We start from the raw sequence: 13,157 nt of genomic DNA on the forward strand, positions 1-13,157 counted from the left end.
ATGTCTTTTTTGCAATTGCAAAACAATGCATAATAGCTCTTTTTGGATCAGTAATTAGACATCTTTAAAAAGGCTGGTCTTTAGGATTAACATACACACACAGATAGATACATAAAAAATATAGAAAGCAACATAGTTTGATCATATTCTCCACTGCTGATCGCAAAGGTGTGCTAATCCTGTCTATGGACAGCAATGTCTATGGATAGCAATGTATAAGCACAGAGAGGAAATTATAAAGCCATATGTCAAGTGTAAAAAATGGCCCCTCGTTGACACAGTTTATCTTCATTCTGAAAAATACACTACATTTACAGTGCAGCTCATTAGCCACAGCTTATATAGTCCTATCTAAGCTAATGTAGCTCAGTTTTGAATTAGATTTCTGTGGTATTTTCATAAACAAGACAGTCCTGGTCTGCCTTTTGGCTGCCGGATCTATAAATTCTTGCTGAAACAATAAATGAGAACTGACTTTGTGAAATTCAGGCTGTAAATTGTACATCAAAGATCAAGTGATTTTCTAAATGACTTCTTCTGCAGTGCATTATGTGTGTGCTGGTCCTTCTGCATTGATGTCTGTTTATACAGATGCACACACTCGGGCTTATAAGAACATTTTAAGAGTTTCTTTTTGCAAGGAGCAGCTCTACTTCTGTAGTTATTCAAGTGTTTTTTTAAGCCAATAACATTGATCTGTTGCAGCTGCAAAAAGGCCTTGGGAGCTGCATGCTGCTCACAAACTGTGCAATGAGTACCAGGGGCCTTTTTCCAACAGCTGCTTATTTGCTAACAGATTGCAGTAGTGAAACAGATGTGTCATAGATAAAGTCTTTGGTTTTTTACTTTTTTTAAAAAAATCCGACAAAGACAAATCACTTCTAGTGTATAGTCCACACATAATGTTCTGGTTTAAAATGGGTGTGTGCACTTGAAAATTAGTGCATAATGTATGTAAGAAAGATGAGATATATTTAACAAAAACAAAATGTTTAAGGTTGTGAGACCCGAAGGGGCCAAATGGTGACAAGAAAAAATGTATTCTTGCATCTATTTCAGGAACTTTCAAGTACATTATTTATTGTGTAACATCAAAGTTGTGTTTTTTTTTTTTTTTTTTTTTTTTTAAGATTTCAACCTTTCAGAATTACTAAGCTTACTAACTAAGCTTAAAGCTTTCAGCTGGTAGCAGTGACTTTCCTCTGTAGCAACTGCACAATAATGATCTGTATTCTATCCAACAAGTCACCTTTTGTCAAAAATAATTACAGCAAGCACGTTGATTACTAAACCGCACATTCAAACACACATTTCAAAGTCAACATGTTGTATTTTTACATTTCAGTGTGTGGAGAAAAAAAAAGCTTTCCTCTCAGCTCCTGTACTAAACAAAGTATATTGAGCGACCAGAAGCAAACTAGCATGTTCTTTGGTAGTTAACAAGGCACACTGGTTGTGAGAAACTGCTATTGTAGCAATTTCAGGATATCTGAAGGACAAATGGTTCTTTTTTCTCCCTATATTATGAAAAAGTCTACAAGGAATTCTACAACAAGTTTTTAAAATTGTCGGCACAGAGTCCTGGTTAAAACGTCTCAGTGTAATTTTCTAGGATAAGCTAAACACTCTAAATTCCAAAGAGGAAAGGACACAGCGTAAGAAAGGACTTGGGTATGAAAGATACAATGAAATTTCAACCAATTTTTTGAAGTCACACTGTTCTGTCTCACCATTATGTATGTTTTTCTCATCTCATTATTTAAATAGGAACAGATTTTGGAAACCCCTTCACATAGTCTTGTTTACAGTGCAGCTATTCCTCTCTCTGAACACTGTGTCCCACAGAGCTTTAGCTTATTTTGGAGAATTGCAGTCCCTGAAGGTGACTTAGCAGCAAAAATGAGATTATGTTCTATTGCCAGGGGTAAGGAATTTGAGTCTCCTGGAGGTATCTAATTTATCATGAGATGACGGCATTTTCTCCCCACTACCATAGGGCCCACAGTGTACAAATTATATCAGACAAAGTTTAACGGCTCCCCTCCAGTGTATGAAATACAGATTAGCATGCATTCAACCAGCAGCACCCAAGACCTTTTAGATAGGATGTTGGCAATGAGGAATCCTGAAAAACCCTTGACCATATGACTATACCTTCATCCTGTATGCAAAGAGGAATTTAAAGTGGTACCTTGGAAAGTAATAGACAACCATTCATATCCCGTGTCGTGATTAATTTTCATAATGCAGACTGCGATGATGAAATAAAGCACAAGAGCTCCACATACTGCTTTGAATGGAGGAAAGAAAAAAATGGAGGAGATTAGCGAGGGTAGGCACTATATATAAAGCTGTGTCTCAATGTACAGTAGAATCAACATATTCATTGGCTGCTGGAGAGAAATCCTGACAAATCTTAATCAAACATATTTTACATGTTTGCTTGTCCATGAAAATTCCTTTCCAGACAAAATATGCAGTGGTAATATTGCATGCTTGATAATAAAAGCTTGTACCATATACCTTGAAAGGCATGGTAAAAAGCAGGCTTGCATATTATCCAGAGGGTGGGTGGTAGGAGGAATACATCTGCATAGCAGTAATGTGAAAATTTAAGACAAGCATGACTCTTCCACAGTTTAAACAGATTTCCACAGGAAAGATCTTTCTGTGAGTGGGAGGTTTTATTCTGCAGTATTTTTTAAGAAAATTGTGATGAATTTAATCAAGTATATTAAGCATTGCTACATTTGTTTTCTCAAATGTAACAGGTATAAATAAGTAAACAAATAAGTGACAGAATGCCCTCTGACTGCTACACATTCCATATGTATATACAGTGCTTTTTAGTTACATTTTATTGCTATGTATTGCTGTTATAAATACTAGACTGTAGCTACCTTAAATTACTGTTACCAAGACAAGTGCAGATTTAAGGTGTCTCCTGTATTTCAGTGTTAATCAAACAGTGCTTCCCTTCCTTTGTTTGTATTGCAGAGTTACGAGTGTGTGTGTCATTCCGGCTGGGAGGGGGAGTACTGCCAACAAGAAATTGATGAATGTTTATCACAGCCCTGCAAAAACAACGCCACCTGCACAGACCTTCTCAACAGCTACAAGTAGGTGTGCAAGCTGGCTCGAGGGCGCTGTCCTCACAAGGTGCATCAGTCACTTAATAAATGCAGAAAAAGAAGCTGTTCAGAGATAGCAATATGTCCTTCCACTGGCAGCGGAGATAATGAATTGCAGATGGCAGGTAAAACAAATGAGTCAATCAATGGCTCACAGCATGAAAAGGTTTCAGGGGATCTGTGACTCATTGGAGAAAAAAGCTGGTGTATCTGCTTCAGCTAATGCCCCCCTCCCGCTGGGGAGACGTAAAACTGCTTCAGGTGGAAAAGTTGGGGGATGGAAAGGAATGCAAGGTGGAGTGGTTGGTAGTGCTCGGGTACTCACTGCCACCAAGTGGAATAGTCACCTGCTTTAAAGAGCAGATCCTTCAGACTCACACACAGTCTGGATTTCTCTCTGTTTCTCTGTCCCTATCTCTCTCTCTCTGTCTGTGTCTAGCATGCATACATTTCCATTTAATCCCCACTCAGTGCTCTAACCTCCTGTGTCCTACATTCAGCTGTCCAGAATTAAAAGCTGCTCTGACCAGTAGTACAATTAACCTGTAAATTCCCTACACTGTCTAACACAAAGATCTGGGAGTGCAGTGCCAATACATGTATTGCAACACTTTGCTACTTGTATGCAAAAAATCTGTCATGTGGATCATTTGAATTGAGAAAAAATGTATGTGTCATGTGGTAGTTTATCTGAAGCACTCCCACAGTACTGCTGCTATATCCATTCTAAGTAGCATTTTCCCAGTGAGAATGTGACACCCCCTAATCTTTAGAAAATCACTAGATAAGTGTAGGTGTTTATTTATGGAGGGTTTGTTTTAATTGATGCCAAAAATGACTTCTACGCTGACATATCCCCTCTCTGTTGTATCCAAGGTGTTTGTGCTCACCAGGCTGGACAGGTGTGGACTGTGCAGAGGATGTGAATGAGTGTGATTCTCGGCCCTGTCTAAATGGAGCTCAGTGTCAGGAGTCAGACATACCTGGGGAGTTCTCTTGCACCTGTCCCCCCTTCTTCAGTGGCCCCTTGTGCAACCAGCCTTATGACCCCTGCGACCCCCTTCACAATCCGTGCCTGCACAACTCCACCTGCCTGACACGCTCCAATGGAACAGCCTCCTGCAGATGCCCAGCTGGTGAGTGAACACACCACCACAGCTTTATACTAAGAGTGCTTTTTTTTATCCCACTTGCAAGTGTAACTACATCATTTTGTTCAGTAGGTTACTGTGTGTAGATAGTGCTTTGAAAATTACCAGCAAAGACAATTTAAAAAATCACAAGTTAATTATGTACATCATAGATCAAAGGCTCTGGCAAGAAGATGAAAAATATTCTTGTCACAGTTAAGCATGCATCATTTGTATCTCTTCTCTGAAATGTACGAGGTTTTTCAATAAGTTACTCCATCAACAATGACTGTTGTTTTCTTGTTCATAAATCATATGTTGAACTGTGCTCCTGACACTGAAAAAAAAGTGCACCATAACCATAGTTGATGATTTTAAGTAAAAATGGAAAATGATTATTTTGTGCTGCTGTCTCAGGAGGATTGAATTGTCCTTATAACTGGAATTTGGTCAACTGTGATACATTTGCTGGATTTTAGCATGTTTCCATTCTAATTTTTGCTAAAAAAAAAAAAAAAAAAAGAACTTGCCTACTGCTTTATCTTGGTTAGATTTTCTCCTGATGACTTAACTGCAAATAATCAAGACCAGTTAAACCCTGTGGTAGCTGGGTTGTTCTTGATACAGTCTGTGGTGAATCAACAGTTTACTAACCTCGCCGTGTAGGCCCTGTGTGCTACCTCCTCATGCAAGACCCAACCTTTTGTAATTAAGTCATTGTACTTTATATTTATATTTTGTACACAAAACAATATAATCTAAAGCCTGCTATATGTTATTTTGGCTACACCCCATTAGCCTAATGTGTACTTCTCAGTGCTTAATACACTTGGCATGTCATTGCCATCAGTTCACAATTAAATAGTTATTACTCTTTTGCATAATGCTGTTACTCATTTTCCTGTCTTTCACTCATTAACTGTCCAAACAAGTCATCTGGGTAAACCCATTAACTCCCTGTTGTGGTTATAGCAAATGCACTGACATAAAGACCAGTCACTGTAACAATTCAACACTGTGTGTGATGGCTGTATAGTTAAGGAATTAGCAGGGGTAGGAGATGGATGAAAGCTAGTCACAGATATGCAATGTGTGAGAGCCTTGAGCTGCTTTGACTAGGTTTCTACCAATGTTAACAAAACATTACATACACTATAATTAAAAAATGGGGATGATGGGACATACCAAGCATATAATTATACACATACATCCTGTATAATATACAACGGTGCATGTACAATGCAGTTACAAATTAATGTTTTCAATGCATGTCGAGCTTTATAAATTGAAAGCCGTCAAGGATGTCCTTGGATTCAAAATCTGATTTTACTGGTCCTTTGGTGTATTGCTTGTGAGTTCATGAGTATTTATAGTGAGGAAGAAATGAAATTACTAAAATTATAAAACCCTTGAAATAAAGCTGTTTCCCCAATTTAGATATTTAACTCAAACATTCATATATGACTCATACATACACATCCACTCAGTCTTGAGCTCACACTCACAAGCAGCAAATGAATCTGTTTCATGTTCAGTTCACACGCTCTGTTGGTTGTATAAAAAAACCAACATATTAGTCACGGAGCAATGAAAATGATCACTTACTTAGTTGAAATGTCCTGTTAGGAGGTTTATCAGTTAAGCTCCCTGATTGCTGAGAAATTGTAAATTATATAGTGTTTCAACATTCAGACTTAAGTGCGCAGGTCAATATGCGATAGGGTTTTGCAGTACCTAATGGCTCTATCAGCACAGAGATGAAAAGATGTTGCCAGATATAAATAGAGCGGCTGGGTTAGTTTCAGAAGGCTTCCTTGGAGAGGAATAGGAAATTAGGCGCTGGCTGCATACATTACACCAAGAGCTTTGCGTGGGCTTGGTCGTTTTCACTTCACACAAGCATTGTGACTCACTACTCTCCATTATTATTCACCATAAATCCATCCTACATAGCTACTACTCAACAAACACAGAGCTGTTATACAACTGATGGCTTTATCCCAGTAGAACAATTTTACAGACTTGTTATTTACCATTCAGTGTAGGATATTTGTCAAGGAAAATGTGTAGGCCTTACATTATTCCCAAGCCTAATTAAATTAGAATTTGCCTTCTTGTAGATTTACTGCCATAAGCAAATCTCATCCCACACACTCAAGATGGCCACCACTCAGTAAACATAATCATGGTTAACTTGTTATAAAATCAACACTAAACAGACAGTTTTTCTGTGGCCTTAATTGTGCTTATTTGCTAACTGAATCCCTGAATTAAGGAGAGGGAGTTTGATTCATTTTTATCACATAAAATCCTACACCAAGACATCATAGACCTTGGTTGCTATTGGCACAAAATACAGTCTGGCAGCATATGTACTCAAAACAAGCTTATGTACCCAACAAAACTGCAATAAAAAAACTCTCATTTGCTTTAAGATACTGAATCTAGTAATGAAATGAAAACATTACTGCTCCAGTTTGCTGTACAACTCAAATATCACATGTTACACTTTCCAACTGCAGCTAACTTGATCCAACATGGTCCACACTCAAATACAGTGTGTGGTTTATACATGCACATGGTTTGAAATCATGGCAGCTGTGCCATGGTAAAACATGCCTCAGGGTAGACATGAAGGTGTGTGTGCTGTTAACAAGGCTGCATAATAGAATACGTCAGTTTAGACTGGGGATTTATTGTCTCGATAGACACGTTATTTAGCAACAGTTGGAGCATGAAGTTGATTTTTGTTACCATTTAGCCAATTTTGGCATGATGACATTGCATCATTTGAACAGTTTAGACTGATGAGTCAGCTTGTAGCCAACCAGTCACTGCGGTGTTGTATATGTACTGATACAGTGATGTCTTTATTGGAGGTAGACTACTAAATATGATGGGTTGCTATATCGGCCAGCATAAGACAAGTGCATATAAAGCATATATAGTGTTTATACTGAATATTGGTATCATTGTATATGTCAGCCAATAAGTAGCAAGAAATTCCAGTGGAGAAATGCCACTGATGTTTGCCATATATTAGTGTTGTTGTACATAGTTTGTCCACTAGAGAGCACTGACAGATTAATTTTTGTACTGTAAAATGTCCTGTTCATTACATATCTTATGGGTTTTTTGTTTGTTTGTTTCGTTTCGTTTGTGGTCTCATGTTGAGATTATGGCAGCATGCTACGTTTTAGCTAGTTCTTGATTGAAAAGGCACTGATATCTAATGTGAAGATATTCAGCAGATACTCTGATGTTGGCTCATCACGGTCATATTTTTCATGGCCAGTCTTATGATAATATTCAACAGCAGTTGACAGTGGCTGTAATGATCAGTTTTATCAAAACTTGCAGTAAAGACTGTCTTATAAGGCTAAGAGTGCGGTCATAGGTTTCCTGAGCTACTTCACTAGACCACATCAGTCTCACAAAAAGGGTGATGTGGCAACTTTAGTGTTCATCAATTCAACAGGAACAAAAAAGACAGCCATTAAGAGGTGCCTACTGGGAGCAGCATTAAAGGGGTTTGTAAAACACAGCCACAATGGAAATGAGTTTTGTCTACAAAGGTATACTATGAGAACCTTGAGGCCAGAGTAAACCCAGAGCCAGCTGAAAGAATCTTCTTAAAAGGAAATATAAGGGCAGCAGTTATCCTCTCTTGGTTGTAGAGGTGCTTCTGTTGGAAGTTTTTGTTCTTCCTAGCAGCGATCCTCCGCTGTGGCTCTGGCCAGGAGGCCTAAGTCATCTTGCCTGACCAGCACAGATGTTCCACTTTCCTCTTAATGAGGAGCCTCAGCAGGGAGTGCCAAACCTGATAGAAGAGCAACCTGAAAATGGGAGAGTTAGGGTAGAGGTTGGGGCGAGGGTTGCTGGCCGACAACCACAACAAATGGAACAAACACGCATAGCATCACTCAACTGAGATCACAGTACAAGGCAGAGTTACAGCTGATTCTGAGGTCTGTACACAGTCTACAGGCTTGGGTGTCCTTGCTCACTTTGCTGAACAGTTTGCATATATAAACCACAACATACTGGGTTTAAAATGTGTAGTCCTCACTGCTGCCTCAGAATGTGTTTACATTACACAACATAGAATCCATGACACATTTGCACTATTTTGACTACAAATAGTAGTAAATAGGGAAACATAAAGGTCAATCCAAGATTCATGATGCAGTGCTACAAAACTGTAACTTTATTCATTTATTACTTTACACACTTTGGAAAGTATCAATTCAATTCATTTTCAGATAAACAAAGATTACCACCACATGTTCAAGTGAACAGTAGCCGAAGTAATGACTCAGAGCATCAGCTGGTTTGTTAAGCTTATCACTACACTCATCTGAAAAATTACAACCTTTTTAATTAGATTGTAATGACTCCGATTTTTAGTTTTGCAACATTTAGAATTGGTAATTAATAATTTAGGGTTAGTGACCATGTGCAATTTGCAGAAAAGCAATAACAAAGTGTGAATTCCTAAATCCTTTTTATTCAAAGGTTTGATGAAATTGCATTTGGTTTGAAAAATAATAATGTCTTGCATTTTTGTGTTTCAACTTTACAAAGAATGCTGCGTCACTGCAGCACTTAATATTTTTGATTTATTAAAGACTATATAATTTTTGTCTACATTAGAGTGTGACTATGCCCATTACCAAGTTTTCATTGCCTTTGTACATGGTGCCATATTTCACTGTCAAAAGTGAGCTATTTGACAGGCAGACAGTTGGTTTGCCTCCAGTCCATTGCAAGTGGAGAAATATGATTCTTGGAGTATAGTGAATTAATTCAGAATCATTGTGTGGTCCCTTTACACGCAAAAACCATTTGGTCTCCATGGCTCAGAATATCCCCAGAGGTGTTCCTAGCCAGATGGAGAACAAACCCCTCTATTTGCATGGCATGCTACACTAGCCTTCACCTTCCACAAGATTGAGATTGTGTCCTACCAAACAGTTGGTTAATGAGCTACTGTGAAGCTGTGCCAACAAGAGAACTGACACATACCTAATATTATATTGAAAAAGATGTGTTGAGAATATGTGTTGCCAGAGATGAGTTGGGAAAGCCTGTCCTCGCGTCATTCATTTTAAGTAATTATTCTGTTTTAGAGAGGAGGCAGGAATTATGACTTAGAGTAGATGTGTCTCAATTTATAAACCAGATGCCCTGGCAGATGTATGTAAATATCACTGATGTTTTCACTTCTCTCTGTATAGTGATATAGAACATAACACACTGTAACTTTTGATCCTACTCTTCGCGAACACATAAATAAATCAAAAGGATTTAGCTTATCATATTAATGCATTCATATTAATCTGTTTCTTGCAAATTACATTTACTCTATTGCTTCATATTAGCATATTATTATAGTCATATAGATGTTCAGTAACAACAATAATAACTTTATGTAAGGTGAAAAGTGCCATACTGAGATTAAAAATCTCCATCCTGGCTGAGGTATTGTAGCAGTCGCAAATAGAATATAGAGGTTACATTTAACAAACTTGTAGTAATATATAAAATGTGTTGGAATTTTTGGTGACAGTAAGCCTCTTCGATAACCATCTCTCTCCATCGCTAAATTTCTATGATCAAAGAAATCTATCTTTCAGAATAATAGTCCATGAAAGAGAGGCAGTCAGTGACCTCACTGTAAAAAATGCTAATTTTGACATAAATAACAATTACAAGTTATGTTAATTTAACTTTTATTTTATCATTAACTAGGTGTAATTAGATATATTTCAAGTTCATATTATTTAATTATCACCTTCAGAGTTTACCATCATGAGTTCAGATGACTATATTAATGTTTTCTTAACTGACAAGATTGTTTCCATATACTGTAGCTCCCATACATGATGTAAGATTTTTACAAATGTGTCTCAGCAGAGTCAGATTGTCTTCTCTCCGATCACAATTAAAACTATACAAATCATGATGAAGATCAGCCTGTACTTCAGACTCTTTTCATATCCTTCTTCTGTAAGGCATTTGAGTCCCCGGAGTCATATTGAGGAACACACTTCCTGGATATGCTGTGACTGCAAGCACTACAACAAAACTGTCATGAGGGAGAAAACTTATAATCATACACTAAATGATAAAAAAAAAAAAAAAAAAAACTTTAATTAAAACTCTTTGTAAACTGAAAATTTCTGGTGGCCACAGTATACGGATTTGAGTTACTTTAACTTAGAGTGAATTAACAGAAGTAAAAGTTTTAAGTTGTAATTATATAAAATATGTTTAGTCAAGCTTGGAGTAAGGTAAAAAAGAGGATGAGGGGGGAAAAGAGGTAAAAAGTTGGATAAAGCCTAAACTTAAGAAACTCTAGCTCTTCTACAGTGCATACAGCATTTTAAGCAAGCTCATAGCATGTAAATCACAGTTCCATTTAGAGAACTAGTATCTACTTTAATATTCTGAAAATGATGGCACACAGAAAGGCAGGAAAATATTAAAATGTAGCAGGTGTTCAGTCTCAGTATGAGAGCGTGCCCCTTCAGTGAGCAAAGATCTCAGCACACTAGTGATGCTCTATTGCTGAGGGCAAAAGGTGGTTCTTTTCTTCTGTTGTAGCTTTGAGACCTCTGTTTCCAGCCTGAACAGCTGCATCAAAAAAAGACAGAAAAAAGCATCAATGGGCACATAGTGGTATCACAGGCTTTCCCTTCATAAAAATTCTCAGTCATTAGTAGCTTCTAACATATTGGTGTTTAACCCCTGAATGCTTCGCAGCAGGTAAAAATACCCAAATGGTTTCTATGTTGATATGTGGAAACAGGCTAAAGTACTTCAGAATACACTAAAGTTACATGTAATACTCAAGGGCATAGTTTTAGTTTCATATGTTAGGCACACATTGAGGTCAGGGGGTCTATTGTATATAAATGCATAGTTTCAGTTATAGAGATCTGGGATTTTATTTTCTTGCCTTAACTTTTATCCATGTTCAATAATATTTGTCTCTTTCGAAATACATTTTTATTAGTGACATGCTGTATACCCATCTATAAATCAAAATATATATAAATAATAATGCTTTTTTCATTTATTTATTTATTTCTCCATTAATAACAGGTGAATGCTGTTGGCAAAGCTGCCAGGCTATGTCACTCCCCAGCAACCTCCACTAATCAAATGGCTGAAGGCAGTCTGTGTATAGCCTGAGAGGCAAAACTCATGGCAAAAAACAGTCACCAAAGTGTTCACTACATCTCATCAAGCCTATTGCTGTAAGGTCAGGGTAGCAGCCAAAGGTGACCTAGATGAGTGCATCTGGATTTGTTAATAGACAATGTAGTTGCTCAGATTGTAACTGTAAAAAAAAACTGAAAATCTGAGAAGTGGCAGAAGCATGTCCCCCACAGTTCTACTGCCTTTAAGCATAGCCAATATTTAGCATCTTTATCACTGAAATATAAACTTACAATCTCAGTTTTTTTGCTGGGACCTTGTTAGCAAACAAATGCATATCTGAAGAAGATATGAAGAAAATATGAAGCAGAAGAGTGACATGGGCATCTTCTTTACTTATCATTCCTGCAGAAGGCTAGTCCACTGTCTGCAGACATTTTAGCCCTGGTTTGGTCTGCCAACTGCTTAAAAACATCTTGTGTCATGTGGAAGTCAAAGAGATAACTTTGAGATTCAATCATAAAACTAAAACATCAAGCAGAAAGCTGCATAGGGGTGCAGACTGAGCGTTGATTCTCAGTGGGATCATCAGTACTTACAGCACCTTCACATTATAGAGTGCCATTTGATTTAATGATAATTTTGAATAATATTACTTAATGGAGCTTTAAAGTTTACAGCATAGCCAGATCTTTCTCTTGTCGTAGAGCGCAATTTGCAATTGAAGAGGCACAGTGACATGGTTATTAAGTGTGGATGATATAATAGAGGCACACAGTTGGAACCAACTCATGTTCTGCATAACTCTTTTTGCTTCCCTTTTGAACATTTATATATCTGGTTTTTTATGTGTGTGTAACAAAGATGTTCAAAAGCATGATAGTTTACGACAACTAAAACTGGATCAAAAGAAAAATTGTGTGGGTATACTGTGAGTATTATCTAAGCCAGAGAGTAGCTATGGTTAAGCACTTGCATGCCACGGTGAGAAAGAGGTTAGTGGCTTCATTTATACTTAATGTATAAAAATAGGCCTGGGTCTGTAACAGCTGTACAGTAAACACATTTTAAATAAACTCAGTGTTTAATCATTTTGTGCCTTCATTAGCAGTGCTGAGGAGGTGGTCCAGGTGTGTAGCAGTGGGGTAAATTGGCTGCAGAGGCTGGTGTTTACTTGCAAAAAGATTTCTATTCTTAACCCACTTATTCAAGTAACCCAGTTTTTGGTCAGTGAGGACTCATAAGCATGCTACTCCTTGATTATGAGAAAAACAGCTATGATGGCTTATTTGATATCTGGTGTGTTCGTCCATCTATGTTTGTTTAGAATTGCCCACATTTAGTTGTTTGTTGCACAGAACTGGTGATGTCTGTCCATTTGGAGTGTGGTCAGCACAAGAAAGCTGTCTGATATTTGATGTAATGTATGACAGCACACAGATGACACTTCAGACAATCACCATAATCTATATTGCACAAGCAGTGGGTAATGTAATTTTAAATGACCCCTCTCAGAGAAACTGTTAACATCAGACTGGCAGCAAGTTTGATAAGAAGACTATAGTCACAAATGTAACAGTCCAGACAAAATTCACACCGTTAAAATGAAGACGTCACTCATGTTTCAATTGAAACGTCCATCAGTTAGTTCACAATCCACTGGGGATTACCCACAATTTCTTCTCCTCGGAGACATTCACTGGCAGGAGCAGTGATCACATACTGAAGCTCC

At 37.6% G+C, this 13,157-nt stretch overlaps 1 protein-coding gene across 1 annotated transcript in view; it reads left to right on the forward strand.

Moving 5' to 3' along the window:
• eys (eyes shut homolog) overlaps positions 1-13,157 on the forward strand; it is a 140,041-nt gene that overhangs the window by 50,083 nt on the left and 76,801 nt on the right. Inside the window, exons 23-24 of the mRNA XM_051076578.1 lie at positions 2,998-3,119; positions 4,008-4,267. Coding sequence (XP_050932535.1) covers positions 2,998-3,119; positions 4,008-4,267 — 382 coding nt within the window. The remainder of the gene's footprint in view (positions 1-2,997; positions 3,120-4,007; positions 4,268-13,157) is intronic.

The sequence above is a fragment of the Lates calcarifer genome, linkage group LG16_LG22 (genome assembly GCF_001640805.2).
Source record: "Lates calcarifer isolate ASB-BC8 linkage group LG16_LG22, TLL_Latcal_v3, whole genome shotgun sequence".
In the NCBI taxonomy this organism is placed as follows: Eukaryota; Metazoa; Chordata; class Actinopteri; family Centropomidae; genus Lates; species Lates calcarifer.